Source organism: Trachymyrmex septentrionalis, unplaced genomic scaffold (assembly GCF_001594115.1).
Source record: "Trachymyrmex septentrionalis isolate Tsep2-gDNA-1 unplaced genomic scaffold, Tsep1.0 scaffold25, whole genome shotgun sequence".
NCBI lineage: Eukaryota > Metazoa > Arthropoda > Insecta > Hymenoptera > Formicidae > Trachymyrmex > Trachymyrmex septentrionalis.
In genome coordinates this window covers 1,991,615-2,012,281 of record NW_017305408.1, presented here as the reverse complement: position 1 = coordinate 2,012,281, position 20,667 = coordinate 1,991,615, and the positions used below count along the sequence as shown (strand labels likewise).

At 38.7% G+C, this 20,667-nt stretch overlaps 1 protein-coding gene and 1 long non-coding RNA gene across 2 annotated transcripts in view; one reads left to right on the top strand and one right to left on the bottom strand.

The window, feature by feature from the left end:
• Positions 1-2,926: 2,926 nt before the first annotated feature.
• The window catches only part of LOC108748902 (SCY1-like protein 2), an 18,577-nt gene continuing 836 nt past the window's right edge, over positions 2,927-20,667 (top strand). The window contains exons 1-16 of the mRNA XM_018487316.1: positions 2,927-2,976; positions 6,054-6,265; positions 8,556-8,690; positions 8,836-9,063; positions 10,831-10,951; positions 12,000-12,083; positions 12,926-13,071; positions 13,774-14,019; positions 15,039-15,184; positions 15,317-15,467; positions 16,209-16,449; positions 17,376-17,544; positions 18,014-18,195; positions 18,652-18,705; positions 18,848-19,092; positions 20,300-20,553. Of these exons, the coding sequence (XP_018342818.1) occupies positions 6,113-6,265; positions 8,556-8,690; positions 8,836-9,063; positions 10,831-10,951; positions 12,000-12,083; positions 12,926-13,071; positions 13,774-14,019; positions 15,039-15,184; positions 15,317-15,467; positions 16,209-16,449; positions 17,376-17,544; positions 18,014-18,195; positions 18,652-18,705; positions 18,848-19,092; positions 20,300-20,539 (2,541 nt within the window). The 5' untranslated portion in view covers positions 2,927-2,976; positions 6,054-6,112 and the 3' untranslated portion in view covers positions 20,540-20,553. The remainder of the gene's footprint in view (positions 2,977-6,053; positions 6,266-8,555; positions 8,691-8,835; positions 9,064-10,830; positions 10,952-11,999; positions 12,084-12,925; positions 13,072-13,773; positions 14,020-15,038; positions 15,185-15,316; positions 15,468-16,208; positions 16,450-17,375; positions 17,545-18,013; positions 18,196-18,651; positions 18,706-18,847; positions 19,093-20,299; positions 20,554-20,667) is intronic.
• The window catches only part of LOC108748903, a 10,614-nt gene continuing 1,241 nt past the window's right edge, over positions 11,295-20,667 (bottom strand). Inside the window, exons 2-3 of the long non-coding RNA XR_001939329.1 lie at positions 15,551-15,554; positions 11,295-11,361 (exon numbers count right to left, since the gene is read on the bottom strand). This is a non-coding gene — a long non-coding RNA (uncharacterized LOC108748903). The remainder of the gene's footprint in view (positions 11,362-15,550; positions 15,555-20,667) is intronic.

The following is a 20,667-nucleotide window of genomic DNA, read 5'->3' as shown; positions in this document are numbered from 1 at the left end:
TATATGGACATATTATATTTTATATATAATTTTATAAAATTTCTCATATTAATTATATACGAAACATTTTTTCCCAGGGTAGGTCTTGGCGCGTCAAACTTTGTAACTTTGTACTAGTCGATAATTGGAAACAAACTTTGACAAAATCATTTATTAAACTTTGATAACAATTTTAACTTAAACCCTGGAACACATGTTAAACACGTACGTTGATAAAAAAATCGACAATGAAGTGACTATTTCCTTGCAGAGGAAAATATCAGCATTAAATTAAAGAATTCACCTAAAATTACAATTCGCTCTAAAAAACGTTGGAACGTACTGCTATAGACATTAATTGCTTTCACTCGCCGCCTGTCAATAATGAAATTTTCGTGCTGCAAATGTTGGGCCCGCAAATATTTACACTTTTCTAACTGTATTTATGATTAATCCCATTTTCAGAATACAAATACGTAAAGCAAGCTTTACTTACGGGCAGAAAAAATATTAGTAAATATTGCAAGATTGTAGATTTCAAAGTGAAAACGCGCGGTATTCGTACAAATTCGTACAAAGGAACTTGCAAATTTGCGATTTTTATTACAAAATGTCGCTGTATATCTATGTATAAAAGTATACAATGGGCAATAAAAATATGAAAATCTATCAAAAAAATAATTATTTTCAATAATCTCTGAAGTTTCATTTCTGATCTTCTTCAAAAGTGTCTGTATTCATAAAATCGCACACTGAAATCATACTCGTGACTTCTTCCTATATAATTATACGTACGATTGTATTATAATCGAAAACGAGCGCCAGTGAATAATTCGAGCATGATTTAATGCGAGAACGAAATCTCATCGCGATATAAATTTGTTGAGCGACACGCCGACAATCATCAGGGAAAGAGCCAAAGAGGACTGATAGAAGAGATCTGATCAGGCCGGACAATAGGCACTACGGTACAATAGCATGATCACGACTAAATTAGATCGGTCTATCGATTGGTTCGTTGACTCGCAACAAACTTGTCACAATGCGGAGTTAGATGCGACCGTGACTCGTATTTCTGATGGAGCCGCGCCGTGACGTCAGAATCTATACGCGATGAAATCTGAGGAGTTCAACGCGGGAACGAGGTGAGACGAGAGGCAATCCGTTTTGGACGCGGCTTGCGAACCCGAAAGTTCCAGACTTGTGTTCTCTCCACGTCGAATCTCCGATTTACACGTCGTAAAAGCTTGCACGAAATTCTACCTATAAATTTTACGGGATAAGATATTTTCATTGTATCTTAAAAAAAAAAGAGGGGTCTTATATAAAATTTAAAAAATGCTGCCTTCTAAACTACATAAAAGTTATTCGATATTTATATATTTTATATATTTTTGTATCACTGTGCTTTTTCTCTTTTAAAATTAAAGTACATTTCAAAATTGTCCTGATAAAAAGTAATGATAAAAAAAAAATACATGTTCCCAATGGTATCAATATTTATTTAATTTTTATTACTACTTTTTTTCTTTTAAAATTAAAGTGCGTTTTAAAGTCACCCAGACAGAAACGATAAAATGAAGAATACTGTTTCCCAATTATGCCGATATTCATATATTTTTTAATTACAATTTTTTCACTTTTAAAATTAAAGTACATTTCAAAATTATTCCGATAATAACGACAAAAAAAATGCTATTCCCCACTTATATCGATATTCATATACATATTTTTGCATTGCTGCTTCCTCCTTTTAAAATTCAAGCGCGTTTTAAAATTACTTCGAGCAGTGACGAAACACTATTGGAGCAATAATGAGACTGAGAGGCTTGAAAATTGTCTTCAGTCAAGATAAATTTCGTAAAGCAATTTGGAGAGCGCTTGCAATGTGTGACACCGAGTATTAAAGAACGAGAAGTTTAACAGCATCAGTCATTCATCTAGTAGGTCAATCATCCGGATCAGTCAGTCATTCAGCAGACAATCGCTCGTCGCCTCATGACTCTGATTACCTACTCTGGTTACCAAAGAATGGGCAATGGGATGCGTATTGATGCAGGCAGGTTTTTCGGTCGCTCGACACCGAGCTGAGTCGGAAAGCCGAGAGGGAAAAAGCCCCGTGTCTCAAATCAATCCCCATCCTCCTCTCACGCCTATATAGGTATATCCCGCGTATATATCCAGCACCTACCTACCTACCTACCTACAAACCTACCAACCTACCTACCTGCAACCCAGACCTATAATTTCCAGGCAACGCACAAGGCCTACACCCTGAGCCCGGAGCCGGGCGAGGACCTGTCGAGAGTCAGGAGGAAAGTCAGGAGGCGGAGGGTGTCGCGCAGGCGCGTGTCCTCCGCCACCGTCGCCGCCGTCGACGGCGACGGCGACGTCGACGTCGACGCTGTCGCCGTTGCCGCTGGTGCGGTAGCCGGGAGGGGGGGGGGCGGGAAAGGGCCTGTTTACAGGATAACAGGATCCTCTTCGCCTACGGTCGCGCCAGTCCACCGCCAGTCGCGATACAACCACCGGCGCATCAATCTCGCGGCGCGGCGGCCGTACGACCGCGCACACATTCACGTACGCACGTACACACGTACACCGCACGCGCGCGTCATACATATCCGCGCGAGCCACACGGGCGCGTGTCAGCCGCGCGCGAGAGCGGCGATAGCTCGATCCGTATCTCGTCGTCGTGCATCGCGCGCGCGCCACGCGCCTATCCGCTTCATTCCACTTCATTCCGATCCGCTCTCGCTTCGTATCAATCCGAACGCGAATCAACCGATCGCGCGATTATTGACTCTTTTTTTTCACAGCCGCCGCCGTCACCGTCGCCACAGCCACAGCCGCAGTCGTAGCCACATCCGCCGCCGCCGCCGCCGCCGCCGCGGTGTCTCCTCTTTCTCCACTTCCTCTGCCTCTTCTCGGCACAGAGAGAGAGCCTATGTGCGGTGGTGGTGCTATCGCGCGTTTCCCGATATCGTTCGGCAACAGGTGAGTCACACACTCTCGCGCTCCCGGTCGGTCTATCCGTCCGCACGACCTATATCGTTCTGTCTTTTCGTATCATTTTCTGCCTAATGCGTACGTATACATGCGTGTGATGTACGCGTGAATGCGTGAATGCCGCGTTCAGCGAATCTACTACCCTCTCGGGCTCTCGCAAGAGAGTCGTCTCTCGGTCTACCTCGCGCGGTCTCCATCGGGACGCACTTTTTTTTTTTTCCCGAGTGTCGCATCCAATTTCTCGCGCTCTAACGCAGGCGATTTCCCGATCGCTTTTGCGCGGGAGAAGGCGCGACGAAGGCGGCGCGCGAGAAAAAAAAATTATGGACGGGAATAGTATGGAGGAGAATCGGGGTCACCGGGGTAATCCGGCAGGATAATATCGCCATGGGGTATCGTGCCGAAAATCGTGGATATACTATTAGAGGGGTTGCGCTCGTAAGCTGCTAACGCTAACAGCTCGTGCGCTAATATCGATTTACTGGAGCGGATAACGCCCGTTAACGTCAATCCAATGAGAACTTATGGCGATTAGGATTTCACGAAACGGTATTAATTCTACGGGAGAACGTGGGCGCACGAGAGAGAGAGGGGGGAGGAGAGAGAGAGAGAGAGGGGGGGAGAGAGAGAGAGAGAGAGAGAGAGAGAGAGAGAGAGAGGAGCGTCTCTCCTCTTCACGAAAGGGACAGGTGGCTGACGGGAGAGGAAGGAAGGAAACGAACGCGGCCTTCTAGCGAAGGACGCCTCTATCAGGATTCACATTTCCTGCATGGGAAGTCCTCCGAGAAAGGAGAAAAAGCTTGAGGAATGAGAAATAGAAGATTTCTCTCTTTCGCTCTCTAACTCTTTCACTCTTTTTCCCTCCTTTCTACCTCTTTTCTTTTTTCAATCGCGACTCTTATATATGCTGTTAGAAAGATGAATATTATCGTTATTGATGCGTAATGACTACCTTTTAACGAATCAAGACGTATTTGTGTGTAAGATATACGTGTGCAAAGAGCGGACAGCTAACAATAAATGTGCACTCGCGCAACCACAATCGCGAGAGAATTCTCTAACAAACTAAATAATTAACAACGATTCGCGTCAATCGCGCATTATATTCAATGTCACCGGAGTAATGTCCGGTAAAAAGGTATTTTAGAAAGCTCGTATTTTTCTGCTGAGCACACAAAAATGATCTCTATTCCTGCCATTCGACCATGGAAGTTATGTGAAAAATGATTCGAGTTACTTTCGCTCGCGAACTGCGAAACTGTTCGCTGTGATACCTTTCAAATACCAAAAATATAAATTTTACAGAGAGAAACAAAGTATTCCATGAATTTTATTTTTAAAGTGAATTTATTTTTAAAGGTCAACCATTAAAACGTGGACAATTCATATAAATTTGAATTGTTAAAGGACCCTCGTATCTCTTTCTCTCTCTCTCTTTCTCTCTCTCTCTCTCTTTCTTACTTTCTCATCCCTCTCTATTCAATTACACTTTTAAAGGGAGTTCAGTTATATATATGTAAAGCGCTCATTTTGTATTATACACGTTTAGGAATACGATTTCGTTTCTTCTATTCACAACACATCGTCAAATATAAAAAGGAACGTTCGAAGGGCTTTCCCTTCGCAAAAAATATCATTTGTCCCGTTTCTCGAGATCTCCTCATATGGAATGTTCAATTCGTGGTTGAAAACGGCGATTGTAAACAGTTGTATATTCTAGTTACATTACAACGAATAGATATCAGAATTCTATAATAGTTATATTACAACGAATCGATATCAGGATTCTAGGTTCAATATTTACAGGATTATTTAACATATAACATACCGGGATGAAAACGCTTTTTCCAAATTAAGCCGCTGCAAATGAGCAACGAAATCTCATTCCCGCTCAATTTCAACTTTCAGTGTCGATAATTAAAAAGTTGCCGATGATAACGATCGGACATACTCAATCCCCAATTGAGAAAGAATTTCGTATTTGGACATTTCGTACAAAGCGCGGATAAAAAAATTTAATTAATCACGAAGCGCAGGGACTTCGAATTAAATCTTCACAAAGAAAAAGAGATCAATTGCGGATCACATACAGTGTCTTTTAAAAATATAAAATAAAAAAGAAATTTAGAATTTTATGAAATGGAATACGAATGAAACTATTATACTGTATCAAAAATAAATTAATTAAAGGATATTAGAGGATTCAGTTTTATAAAATTAAATATTCAGTATTGAACTCGGGAATTATTTATAAAATTTCTGTGTTCGTTATGCTGTTGTATTACTAATAAATTGTACTGAACGTGCAGCATATTTGTTTCATTCCGCTTAATAACTTGAAAATCTCTTTTAATGTTTTTCGTTTATTTCAATATATAAAAACAAAATCATTTTATATGAACAGACATAATTATATAGAATTAATTGAGTGATATAAAGATTACAAAAATTTTGTCGTAACATGATTACGATATCGATTACAATATTCCTATCTCTTCTTTCTCTCTCTCTTTCAATTTATTTAAATTCACCCACTAATCTCTGTAATTTCTAAATTTTCGGTAAAATTTATTGTAATTTTCGTGATTGTCTATATTGAAAAAAAAAAAAAAAAAAAAAACAATACGTGTACAGATATAGGAACAGATATAGGAAAGAACAAAATGGAATTTATTTCAATTCCTTCTCTCGCGAATATATATTGGAGATTCACAATTTCGCGGAGCGAATCCCTCTCGTTTCGTCGATTTTTCGCTTGGTCGCGTCAATTTACAAAAATTTCCGCGTAACAAAGGTATGCGATAAGAGTGATGTTTAAAATCAATGTAATTTTCATGAATCCGATTTCGCGTGTCACAGATACAGGAAAAAACGAACCTTGACGAGGGGAAATACCATCATTGTACCTATCATCACGAACGACCATAGAGATCGCTCTCCCGATATTACACCGATATTTCGCCATCCTCCCCCCCCCCTTCCCCTCCTCCCCCTCCTCGTTCAGTCCCCTCTTTCTCGAAAGCGACAAAATAATAGCGCGGTCGACATGATTTCGATTTTGGCAGATAATAAACGGGCGAGGTCGACGCTGATTCCACCGGAGCCTCTGGCTGGCTGGCTCAGCATGTTCGCGAAATCCAGAGGCAGCAGCACGGCGCCGTGCGACTTGCTGCCCGATCCGATACGCAACACGTACGAGATCGGCAAGCAGTCCGCCACAGCCGGACCGGAGAACGTCTGGCGCATATACGATGGCTATCGGAAAAAGGACAGGATGGTAATTTGTCGCGGGGAAACTCCCCCCCTCCCCCCGCCTCCCCCCAAGGGATACAAGTGAAGAGGAAGTCAAAATGACTTTACACTTCGACGTCTTGAAAGTCAAAGTGATAACGTTTATTGACATTTGATTATAAAGACATTTTGATTTTTTTGTTGACACCCTTGTGACTTCCTTACGAGCCGTTTGCTCATGTTTTTTTTAGAATATGTACATATATACGCTTCACACTGAATTTAAGCATTTAAAGATCCAGCTTCGATCGGTATACACCCGGAGAAAGATTTCCTCGATTTAAGGGAATGTATCTTTGGTATACGGTAAAAAAATTGAAAAAATTTCTCTGATTTGCGAACGTCGTTTCTTTGATTCGCACATTATTGTTTTAAATCGAAGAAAATTGTTAATTGATTCGAACATAATTTCTTTAAATCAAATAAATTTTATTCGATTTAAAAGAATAATGTTTTAAATCAAGGAAATGTTGTTCACAAATGAAAGAAATGTTTCCTTTAACCGTACAGCAAAGAAACATATCTTTAAATCGAAGAAACCTTTTCTCTGGGTGTTGGCTTCTAGTTTATCAATTCTCCACATACGGTCTAAAATAAGATTCTTATTGCTCATGTTTTTTCTATTTTCTTAACGTCAAAACGATCCCAGGTAGTAAGGTGTCGTCTATTTGACGTCATTAATTAGGTATTTTTATGCGAAGAATGACTAATTAATGATGAATCTGACGTTTAATCATCGTAAAAAGGACGTGAATTTCTTATAACTATATAACGTCGTAACCCAACGTTATTTTCATGTTTTTAATGGCATAAATAAATAACGTTATTAACTGATCACTAATAATGTCACTAGTACATCGTCAATTGGTCATCCGACGTTAGTAAGTACAACGTTGTAAATATCTCGTAAGCTGTATTTCGAAATTAATTGCCAGTACTGAAGATCTATAGTGCACATAAATTTTCAGCGCTGGTAATAAATTTGGAACACAGCCCCTCGAATGGATAAATAAATGACGTCATTATTTTAAAAAGACGGTTATTACATTTTAAATAGGTAACGTAAGGTCAATGATTTAAAATGACTAGCTATTGACGTCAAAAGAGATTACTTGGGATATCGATGGATGATTCAACGATTCCTATCGACGATTGACTTTAACCGTCGTGATTTAGTTTCCTATTTTTTTAACGGTGCGACTTTAACGATGTCCAGATAATAAAATAAAAAGAGAGATGATCGAATCGCGGATTAGATTTGAATTGATCAGATTTGGAAAATCACTTTTGGAGGGATTCAAATGCGAGAATAAAGTATAATTCATTCGATTTTGAATCTATCTGATGTGTAAATGCATGGAAAGAATGGCTTTATAGAAGGAGTATCTAAAAATTTAACTAGATAGAGATCTGAAAAAATAATTGTTTTGGACTTTGAAGGAGCAAGTCAGTATCTGTTCAGCAAGGCTGTTCCTCGCCTTGATGAATTAAGCTGCAATATTCACGAAACGTGGTACTCTAATAATGGATCTGGATACGGAGATATTTCGCGAAATGCAGCTTCTGTCTAAAAAATACCCGTGAAAGCCTCAAAAGCATTAACTTTTTAGACCATCCAACCAAAATAATTATGTAGAACGTTCAGGCTGTTAGAATATCAAATTTTTTACAGCATCACTCATTAAGTTTTCTACATAATTACTTTGATAATTCAGGGAAATTATTCAAATTGTTCAATATTTGAGACTACAATTGCATGATTAAAATAATTATGGTTGGTAATTTCATTTGTATGATTATTATTATTGCTGTAATGCTAGTATAATAATAATAATAATCTTATATGTATAATGTTCTCTCAAATATGAAAAAATTATATCGTAATTTATAACAATTTCAATATTAATAAAAAATATATTCAAGATAATACAATCAAGATATAAATAATAAACAAAATAAATGTTTTTATTTAGCAAATGCAATTGCAATTATAGTGAATACAATTATTTTTTAATATTCGCTTACTATTTATGAGATAATATAATAAATGAAAGATACATTTAAAAACAAAAATGGACTACATTTGCTTGGCAACTATAAATATATAATTATTCTAAATAGAGATGACTATAAATTACGTTTAAATTATTATTATAATTGCAACCACTTCTTTCTCTCAGTGCAAGAGAGTCACGTGTTTGAATATCGAGCTTACGATTCGTAGAGGGCGACGATAGCGGATAGAAGATGAACGCAAGCATTTTGTTCGCTCGCAGGAGGTCTCGATCTTCCTGTTCGACAAACGATCCGTGGAGAAGCTGCACAAGCCGAAACGCCGGGAAACGGTCACGGACATCCTACGCGCGGGCGCCGCACAAATGGAGCGGTACTCGCATCCGAAGCTTCTTCAGGTACGTGCGCATACTACGCAAGGTATTCGCGGCACGTGAATTCACTCGAGATATTTCGATCAATGCGGATTATATCGCAAATTCGAGCGTTTTCGCCGAGCCACTCCGTACATCGATCACGCGCTATATTTCACCGGCGATGTAGGCGTACAAAGTGGAGGAGTGCGCGGACACGTTGGCCTTCGCGTCGGAGCCGGTCCTCGCCAGCTTAGCGAACGTCCTGGCGTACAAGGAGCAGTTGGCAAACACGCTCGCGGCGCAATCCTCGGGGCCGATGGGCAAGCAGAGCCACCCGCCGACCACCAGCCACCGTTCGACCTTCGTCAAGGAGTACGAGCTGCTCGAACTGGAGGTCAAGTACGGGCTTCTACAGGTAAGAGAGCGGCGACGTTGACGACAAAGGGGGGACGACCACCGACGTGATACACATTTCCGGGGGCAATAGATTCCCTAATTGGGCTTTGAAAACATTTCATAATTTTTCTATCTCTATGAGAATCAAAATTCATCTCTGTGAAAATTATAAAATTCAAATTCGTGCCTCGGCAAAAATTTCGCGAAAAAAATATTTAAGGAGACCCAGCGTGGTAAAAGATGTTTTTTTTATTTTGTGTTAAAATCAGCTTCACTCACGCAGGTTTTTTGTTGAAAAAAAAAAAAAAACTTTATGTTGATTCTTTTAATAAATTCGAGTAATGAATTTAACATAATGCGATTATGTTATTTAAATAGTTTGTTAAATTGATATTCAACATTTTATAGTGTCAAAAATAATTTATGAATAAGTGGACAAATAACATAAAAACGATGGTGCTTTAAAACGTAAACTCTAAAAATGAATAAATAAGATAGATACGTGCTAATTTTTTTGAAAAAAAAAAATATAAATATATATGTTTCCATAGTTTGCTTAGAAATTGTGTTAGTGCTACATTTTTGTATTAATTTTTTTTACATAATGTTATGTATTGCTTTCTAAAATATTCCGGTTTTGTAAATTAATACAAAAATTTCAGTGGATCGTTCTCGGGATCCACGATGATTAAAAAACATGTGAAAAAAGATAATTGTTACTTTCTCCTTTGCTACGTATACCTCGATTTCCGGAAACCTCTCTTTGTCTATCGTATCTACTCTCGCGGACTTTGCGACCTCAAATCCGGGGCACCGATAATGGAGTTCGTCCATTAGCAGTTAAGTCATATGAAACAAGAGTACGGAGAAGAGGAACAAAGTGATGTGTTTTTAAGCTTATACTCGTGTTATTACAATATCGCCATTGTGCTTTTTTCTACGTACTCTCTCTCTCTCCACCTCTTTTTTCTCTAGACACGCGATCGAAGATTTCCATAAAAACTACTATCCTTGTGATATTACGTTGTAACGATGCAGCGCGTACGTTGCAGCACGAAATTAGATCTAAACGGTACCTATATAATAGCAAATAGAGGAGAGGCAATTTCAATGTACGAGTACGCATGTATGACCGTGACATTGTGCGTAAGCATGGAATCATAAGCGCGTAGATGCGATAACGGGGTCGCGTTGTGGAAAATTAAGTCGAATCCGAGCGCATGCGTGCAATAACGAAAGGGACAATGAAAGGGAGGGAGAGAGAGAGAGAGAGAGAGAGGAAGGTCAAAGTGAATTTTCTCAAAAACGAGTTCCCGCTTGTAACCACGCGAAATCATCTCCATCACGGCGCGGCGGTGCCGCGCTTCGATGTACAATAGTTTACATAATAGAATGTATTACGAGGGAGCGTAATAGAATATCTAATGCCGTCAACTCTCTCAAACCACGAGTTAGACTTGCCGTTGTCTAATAGCGATCGCGTTCAGTAACTCAGTTTAATGATTCGAATTTGCATTTATGTCTTTCGAAAGGTAATTCTATATATCTAATTCGTGCCGTTACCGAAAACAAAACAGAAATGTGAAAAAAGTGAAAAGGGCTAATTATTAGACTATTTACCATTTTTACTTTGAAAAATTATTTGAAGCGTAAAAATTAACTTAATAGAGGAACAACATCGAAAAGTATATGAGACGTTATTAAAAATAATATTGGAATGAAAAAAACTAGAGTCCGGTCTCCAGGTAGCGGGATTTATGAATTTTTTATTGCTTACGTTTTGCAGATCACGGAAGCCCTATTATTTCTTCACGGCAACTGTAAATTTCTCCATAGAAACGTTTGCCCGACGAGCATCATTATCACAAAAAGAGGCACGTGGAAGTTATCGGGGTTCGAGTTTATCGGTGAGTCTAATCTCGTCATCCTTCGTACTAAGGATAGAGACACTAATCGAAGTCTATCCATTTTTAGTAAGTATATCACCCACTTTTCATCAATTAAAACATTATCTTTCATCAAACTATCGAAAGGCAAATACGGTAAAGTATAATTCATCGATAAATGAATATACAGGGTGTTAGTTAACTATGCTGCCATACTCAACAGAGCGATTCTTCGGTTTATTTCAAGTAAAAAAGTCCATATAAACATGTGTCCTGAACGGCTTAGTTTCCGAAATACAGGTGAATGTTCGCGAATGTTTGACGAAACGGTAAATTGCGGTGGAGATATCTCCCTGCATAAATATGCCTTGCTTCCACGTGAGTTACTATTCGCACAACCGTAAACAAAGTGACAAAGTCAAAGTCAAAGCCTTCACCAGACTTAAATCCTTTGGATTATTTCCTTTGGGGGCATCTGAAATCATTGGTTTATACCACCCCAATTGAGAATGAGAATGATTTGAGGAATCGAATAGTTGCTTCATGCGAGACAATACGTAACACACCTGGTATCTTTGAGAAGAAGGCTCGATGAATGTATCATGGCGCAAGGTGGACATTTTCAACAATTCATCTAATTGTTTTATTTCATCAGAAGAACTGAGGCCTGTTTTTGATTAATTTTTGACTATATTAATTTTCGAGCTGTATTTCTTTCGAATAAACAGATTATTACTACGCGTTAAAATTGTTTTATTTCGGAAACTAAATCATTTAGGACACATGGTTTATATAGACTTTTTTACTTGAAATAAACCAAAGAATACTTAACTAACACCCTGTACAATGACAAAATTATATTAGCAAATTTGAAGGATTGGGAGTCATTAAATCTTGAAATTATTTCCTTGTACACATTGCGGCTTGTGTACTAATATATTATACAGTAGAAATAAAATCGATGAAAGGTAAACGACGTATCGGTTAGACGTGATATCGAAGGTTAAAAAAGATAGATGCGCGACCTTTTTACGCTGCAGTTTTAGTCAGAATATATTTCGCTTGTTAGAGGGTGCCAAGGAAATACCGATAACCGTGCAGTCATGGACGAAGCACATGCCAAAAATGACTCAGCCGAATCTCGATTACATAGGTGAGACATCGTAAAGGTTGTCGTTAACGCACACCCACGCTGGGAAAGCCGCTTTTAGTACCTACGTATTTTACGAGCCTTGCAAATTTGATAAAAATCAGATTTATCTTTCCTTAACGTTTAACACGTTGAATGCGTTCTCGATCTCTCGTATGAAAAGAAGCAGCTCTCAGTCCATAAATAGAAATGGTTTTTCTATAAACCAACGTTTTGTATAAATATACCTTTACAGGGAATCTCTCTCTTTAGCGTGATAGAAATAGGCAAATCAATCTCTCCGTACAATCGAAAAGATGTAAATCTGTATTTCGAGCGTACATTTATTAATATTTAACGCGGTTTGTTTTTCGTCCCGTGTTTCCCTTACGATTCTCGGTTACATAAAGCAATTTCGTATTTAACGTTAAACGTGCAACGAAAATAGAAATCTAATTATACAGTCGTCACAATAACACAACGTGAACTCTGTTTTATAATCAAAAATACATTCGATAAACTCCGATCAAATGTAAAATGTAAAGCGAGTTTATTCTACATATTAAAAAAAAATAGACTTGCTTACGCGTGCAAGAAAAAAGAAAATAAATAATTCGGTGGCGTCAACGGGATCGGATTTATGCAAGAAACTTCATTAACTTCGAACTTCAGTGATAAAACGGGCTACTGCTTTCCATCCGGCAGCTTCGATCGAGCCATAGCGAGCTTTCCGAAAATTACTGAGATAGCTTTCCGCACGTGGCGATGCGATACGATTTCCTGCATATTTGCATTGTTGATGATCCTTCTCGCACCTCGTCGACTGGGGATTTGTTTGTAACACGCGGCCGCGCAACATGTTACAGCGCCAGAGGTGCAGCAGAAAAAGCTCGGGAGCTTCTTCAGCGACATGTACAGCCTAGGGATGACGATATGCGCGATTTACAATCAGGGCCGGCCACTGATACAGGCGAATCACAGCTGCTCGGATTATCTCAAGCAACTCGAGACCGTAAGTCAATCCGTTCGCGAGACGCAGGCGAGACGATATTCCCTTCGAAAGGACGCGAAGAAATCATAGGATGATCTTTAAAAGTATTTAACTCTCGAGAGACACGGAATCTCTCTTCGCCTTCTCATCGCTCTGATCTTCGTAAATAAACTTTGTTCCTTTCAGTTGCGCTTCCTCAAGTTGTGAGTTCACGGAGAAAGAACTTTTGCTGAAGCGTCAAAAAATCGAGCTAGACAGAATCGAGCAGATCTGAAAATAATCTTGTTCGTTCATAAAATAATTATATAGGATATGTTTAAACGTTACTTGGAGGAATGCACCAAGTTAAGAGAAAATCAAAATAACCTTATTTTGACACGTCACACGAAAGTTAAAATGGTGATTTCTTTTTTCTCTTACAAAATTTGAATGTTTATTGACGTTAAGAATCGAAAGAAAGAGTCTCTCTTGGACGATGGCAATGCTGCAAAAAATTTTAATATTCTAGCAATCAGTTTAATACGTTCTTTTATTTTGACGATCCGTATCTAGCTGAATTTTTAGATACTTTTAGCAAAACTGTTCTTTCCTGTTTTTTTTTTTTTTCTATCGTTGTGTAAACGGCACTTCGATCGCAATTCCGCCGAACGTTTCGAAAAGCAAAAGAGAAAAGTAAGGAAGTAATGCTGAAGAGAGTCGTTAGATTGTCGCTTTCTATACTAGCTTGACGATCAAGTTGCCGTTCTTTTGCCACTGATACCGATACCACTTCGAGAAGCTGTGACGCGACTTTTGCACAAGGACCCCAAGCAGAGACCGACTGCGCAAGTTTTGACCATGATCAAGTTCTTTCAAGACCCATTCGTGCACGCTCTGCAATTTCTCGACGTCAGCAAGATGAAGGACGTACATCAGAAGGAGCACTTTTACACGACGACTTTAAGAGAACTTCTGCCGTATATGCCAAAGGTACACGCAAATGTCATGACGTTATATATATATATATATATATTCAGGATGGGCTTGGAGTGAATTAGAATCGCGAAGAATTGGAACGAAGAACCGGCCATCTAAAGGCTAGCTTGAATCTTGATATAAATCATAATGTATGTATATTCCTTTGAAATGCTTATCGAAGATGCCTCACAATTCTTCTCATTTTATAATAATGGTAATCCGCTTTTTGCTAATTATTCTACTATAATCCCTCAGAGTTCATTTTCTGCATTTTAATGCACCGAGAACATCCTTTCCGTAATTCCGGGCGAATCCAATAGATTTCCGATAGATTATTATAGAGACGTGAAGAAGAAATGTTAAAACGTTTAGTGGAGCAAATGAGATCTTCGATAGAATAATGCAATGAATTTTCCATGATAAGCAAAAGATTGATTGGCTATGCTCTTCCTTTTTTTAACACCTTTGGACCTGATTTTATTGGAACCATGTTAAAAGAATTTCTTTTAAATTCAATTCAAGAATATGTTTAATAAGTATAATTCATACACAAATTAATTTTTTTTTTCAAATCATTAATACCAATGAAAGATGGAAGCAGAAACCAAACTCTAATATTTGAAAAATTATATTTACATTTTTCGAATATCTTACTGTCTTAATGATTCTAATTTTAGGCAAAGGATTAATAGGGCTTCTTACATTTAAAAAACAATAATTAAAAAGAGAGCTAAACGTAAATTTTGATACATGGAATTTAATTTTTTTTCAAATTTGATATATGCATTACTATGTAAATCCGATGTCAGATGACGTCGATAGAATTGAATAACTTCAACGGGCAATGTCGTCGAATTGAAATAAACATTACGATATCTCAAGAGATTAACATGTTTAGCTCATCGCATTATTTTACAATATGCCACAGATTGCGCCGTACGTTTACACTGTGATCCAAATTCCAATTCATCTAATCGTACGTGCCTCCGCGAAATGTCGCGTGTCACACAAACGTTCTCCGTTTTGTGCAGAAACTCTGGTATCAGCACATCTGGACGTATCTTCACGCGGAGCTGCAGACGCAGGAAGTGCTGTCGGCCGTGCTGCAGCCCATGCTGTACATTGTCCAGAGCAGCACGAAGGAGGAATACGAACGGATCGTGTTTCCCACGCTTAAGTACGTATTACATACAGAACGAGAGCGGAAATGAGCGCGAGACCGCGCGAAATAGGCACGTCTCATCTCACCCTCTCTTCCGTTTCTCTCTCTCTCTCTCTCTCTCTCTCTCTCTTTCCTTCGCTCCCGCAGACCTCTCTTCACCAATCGAAAGTCGATTCAGGGAACCGTCACCCTGCTGGAAAATCTGCACATCATCCTGGAGAAGACGCCCCAGGAATACGAACGCGAGGTGCTCGCGATGCTGTACATGTCCTTTGAAAATTCGACCATTCAAGTGCGGGTGAGTAAACACAGGGAAAAAGGGAAACGTTACTGCGATTTCACTATTCGTGAAATAAATAGCGATCCATTAATTGCAGAAACCAAACTCTAATGTTTGAAACATTATATTTACATTTTTCGAATATCTTACTGTCTTATTGAATATAATTTTTAGCGAAGGATTAATAGGACTCTGAAATTTAAAAAGCAATAATTAAAAAGAGAGCTAAATTTCGGTACGTAAAATAAATTAATCATAAGTATTTATTAAAGATACATAAATTTGGAAATTTCGGTAAGAGTTGGAGTATTTTACATATAGTAAAATTAAATTTACGCTCTCAAACCGAGATCGATCTTGGATTCGAAAATTCGACTTCAAAATTGAATTAATGTCAACCACGGCCGGTTGGTAAGCTGAATAAACTATGAATTCCAAGATAACGGCCAAGCGGAGAGGAGAAAACCGGAACGTTTTTAATTCATTTATTTTACGCACCGAGATTCGGTTCTCATTAACCTTTCTTTTTAATAATTGTCCTCAAATTTTTGATATGTATTCTTAATTTGACATACATCTCTCTTCTAAATTCTATTTCAATTCATCGACACTTTTTTACGGTATTCAGAATTTTCGTAGTGATAATATTCTTGACCTACGTATATCTGAACGATATAACAGTTCGTATGCAAAAGATCACATAAATATGCGAAGTCATCGAAAAATGTTGTCGCATCAACAATTCATTCGTTTCGTCAGACGGCCGCGTTCGTGGCCGTGGCACACGTGACGAATCGTCTCGAAGATGATGCCATACGTAACGTGGTGCTGCCGAAACTACTAGACGCCTTCGAAAATAATTCGGCGAACGCTCGGGTGCTCATGGATGTGGTTCCATGCATCCTAAGCCGTCTTGAGAAGCAGAAGATCATCGATTGCATTCTTCCGCTGCTCTGTAAAATCAAGCTGCAAGAACCCGAGATCGTCGTGCGGGTTGTAAGTAAGTGGAAGTAAAGGCGAATACACGTGGATTTATATACGCGCGCGCATTTAATAGAAATCATATCCCGACCGATCAATTGTTGCTTTACCAGCTGAACAGTGTTAACTTATAATCATATTAAATTACATTAATTATATAATAGTATTAAAATGTTCACTGTAATTGAAATAAAAACTCATGAAAGCAAAATTAAATCAAAGCACTTGGAAGATGTTTCAAAATGCGATTTTATCTTTCTATTTTTATCTGTTGAGACAAGCGATTAAAAAAAAATTTCCTACGCGGAAGGAACAGTTTTGCTGAAGTACTTAAAAATCTAATTCACTTGTACTATGTTTATATATTGTGAATAAAAAAATTTTATCTCGCTAATGAAAAATTAGCGTTGCGCCCTTTAGTCGATTAATTAAAAATTTAATTTTAGATACGCTAAAAATAACTTTATTTGACCTATCAAAATAGTTAAGCAGGATGCTGAAATTATTCTTAAAATGTCAAAGCATTGTCATCAACGTTTAAGAGTTTTAATAATTATTTTAATGATGGATATATGATCCAGCAAAATTATTTTTAGATCTGTATGCAGCTCAGTTTTTAGTTACGTCGATAAAACCGTTCTTTTCGAATATATTTCAATACATTCGCCTCTAGATTGTGACATGAAATGTCTTCTATAATAATCTCAAAAACTTTGTAGTCCAATATTCTTATTGGCTGTCAGTAAGAGGATAGATATCAGCTAGGGAACGTTTTAATACATAATGTAATACGATTCGAGACAGGAAAATAAAGAAAATGAAAAAAGGAAAAACACGGGGGTTATAGTATCCATAGGGACAGATAAATATTCATTCTAAAAAGAAAGAAGCGGTCGTTACTTAGACACGCATTTAATTATTCTCGTTTCTCTTCGCGTATTTCAGATATTTACAGGTTGATGCTGACCGATAAGAAATATGGGTTATCAGTGAATTGGATGGCGACGCATGCAATGCCTTCTCTATTACCGCAAACCGTGAATCCAAAGCTGAATCTCGAGCAATTCATATTGCTTCTTGAGGTACTGCAGGATATGCTGAACAACATTGAGAGGCAAGTTTCAATTAAAGCTAAGATCGTAGTAGTATATATATTCGGTAAACAGGAGTGCGGAATAATGATTCCCTGGCGGCTTATAATTAATAATCATTGTGAAAATAAATGAATAATTATATAAAGTAATGGCAGGTAAAATCATTAAAGAATTTTTCAACTCGTAAAATATTAATGACTGTTTACGTATATCCAATCGGGAGTCGCTCAATGTAAAATTTATAGGAAAGAATATCTAATCTTTTTACATCATAATTAATTCCTGTTTCCCATAATTCTTTTTATCGTTGTTTCGACTGTTCAAAAGATCTTATTTACGCCACTTAACGCGATTGCAACGTGGAGCACTTCGTATAATTAACGAATATTGCGGTTGCTAATTAATTAATATTGCGCAACTATCGATCGATATAGGCATCTTCGGAATTTCCATAACGCGCGGGCTCTCCCTCATTTTTTTAAATTGCAGAAATCAGAGAAACAAGCTGACGCTCGACAATCTCTCTTTACCGAGCCCCGACAAGTCTCGACCCTTGCGACACCAATACAGCACCGACAACGTACACGTGCCGGCGTTTAACATTCCCAATTTGCGCATCGAGCAACGCAAGACCTCGTCGGCCGAGGACATGGCCAGAAAGAATAGCATTGGTGCGAACATTGACAGAAATATTAGACTCTGGTGTCTTTTCCAAGAGAAATCCTTTGAGCAACGTGATATCCTTTGTGTCAAGAGACTGAATTTTTTCAAACTTCCCTCTCGTTGTCTTGGATTAATTTGTAATGAGGTCTAATGTTTCCTTTTCAACACATCCGTAACAGTTAAAAGGGTTACGACACTTTTCTTCCACAGTGAGATAGCACTCTGGTGGACGGTTTCCATAAATATTAGCTAAGCTGAGCCGGCTGAGCGGTTATTTAATAAAAAAACTTCGACTCCTTCGAGTGACAGAAAAGTCCTCGAAGAGAGTCCTGGAAGATCGAAGCACGGGAGAGGGGGGGGGGATGGTACCATTAAGCTAATTTAATATTTACGGAAACGGTCCTCCAAGGATTCAAGCGATCCCAGTTTACGGATATTAAAACGAACGTTTTCCCTGCACGCAGGATCCATTTCAACGGCGTCCGCGGAAAATATGGCGCGGAAAAGCTCGATGGCTGGTAAGTGAAGGATGACGGGCCTCTCTTTTCCTGGCCTTCCCCCTCCGTGTAAAATATTTCTTTAATTTTTCCTCGGTGGAAGAAAGCGCGATTGCGTTTCTAGAGATCGACGATTTAACCGTACGCAACGCGGTCTGTTTAGCGATGTTCGGCGGATGGTTCAACTCGCCCTCGGCCAACGACAGTAATTTCCTGCGAGTCGCCAATACGTTCACCAGCAGACGACTGTCGGACAACACCCTGATGACACCGAAGATACGGATAGCGCCGTCCTGCGCGAGCTCGCCGGGCGGGACGCCAGGCACCGGCCCGCCGCCGATCCGTCGGCACTCCAGCATCGGTCCCCAGGAACGACGCGGGTCCAATATTAATTTATCCCCGCCCACGGTATGTACATTGCATACGTATCTTCCACGCCTACTATAATTTGCACTTTCTGCGAAACGATGTCGCCGCTACGCGACTCGTATAATAATAATAATAATAAAAAAAAGTGAAATATAAAAGAAATATACATGACGTTAAAAATTGATACGAATAATAAAGTCGAACAATCGCCTGCGGTCGTGAAACGCGAAAGGACCGTGTACTGAACCGAGTCTCCTTTCATAGAGAATTTTTAACGTATTTTTTTTTAATTTCGAAAATTACATATATTAAATAATTAAATAGCGCAGGACCGCATTGAAGCTTAAACTAGCATGACCTACTAACATTCTTCGGAACAATCGGAAAACCACCTGCCATCTATAAAAGCGAATACCTCCTATTGATCACACAGACGGCGTAAAGCAGAAATAAATCGGAGTTGTTAATTGATCCGCCGCGCGGCGTATTAATGCGCGGAATATTAACAGAGTATAGGCGGGCGGAATCGCAAATTAGATTTACGCGCAAAGTTTTAACGATCATGAGTTTTAACGATCGAGAAATTTGTTTCCCCCCCCCCCTCTCTCTCTCTCTCTCTCTTCTGCCTCTCGCGCATAAATCGCGTAATTTTGGCGATGGGTAATTTCGATAGCGATTCGTACAGCACAAATTATTCCAACAGTATTGCAATTGATGCAAAAATTGCTGCAAGCTATTCTATGCTGTATAGGAATTACAGGTGCACAAAGAAAAATACATACTGTATGCAAGTAATAATTACCTGTTTTAATAAATATGTCAAAAATTCATATATTCACAAATCTGTTCAAATTTATTCGAAATATATTGCGAATTCTAGTGTAATACTTTGATCAAGATTATTACAGTAAATTAAAACAAATTCGATTTGTTATACCCAGTCGTTTTTTTTTCGATTAATTTTAAAATATTCTTCAAAAGAAAATTAATTCTTGTTTTTAGATAATGAGTTTTTCCTTTTTTTTTTCCCCCTAAAAGTTGTAATAATTCGGGAAAAAAATGTTTTATACAATTATATGTAATTATGATATATAAATATATTTTAAGATTATTGGTCAAGAAGAAGTTAGACATTCTGTGTTAAAGACTTAGAAGGAAGAAAGTAAATTGAGCAATCGTTTTTCTTAGCGATAGAATATTTTTCCGTGCGTGGGGCCATCCGAATAAAATCGAGATCTGTTCGCAGGGAATGCCGATCACAAGTAGCAGCGTGCCCTATCTGCTCAGTTCAAGCCTGAACAGTATTCGCGGCTCGAGACGGCCGTCCGTGTCCTCGACATCGTCGCAGCAGGGGCTCGGGCTACTGCAGCAGGTTGGCTCCAGCATGGTAAGACAACTACCCCCCATCTGCCTGAACCTGAACGGACCACCACCACCACCAACACTCTCTCCATCACTCCAGCTACCGGGACAGCATTCCCACTGACCCTCCGTTACAGTGTAAGAATATTCACTAAGCCTTAGCTCAGTTCGCGCCTACCGCTCTCTCTCTCCGATTTGATCACTTCCCATGCACCTTGTTCTTAGATTAGATTCTCTCTCTCTCTCTGCCTT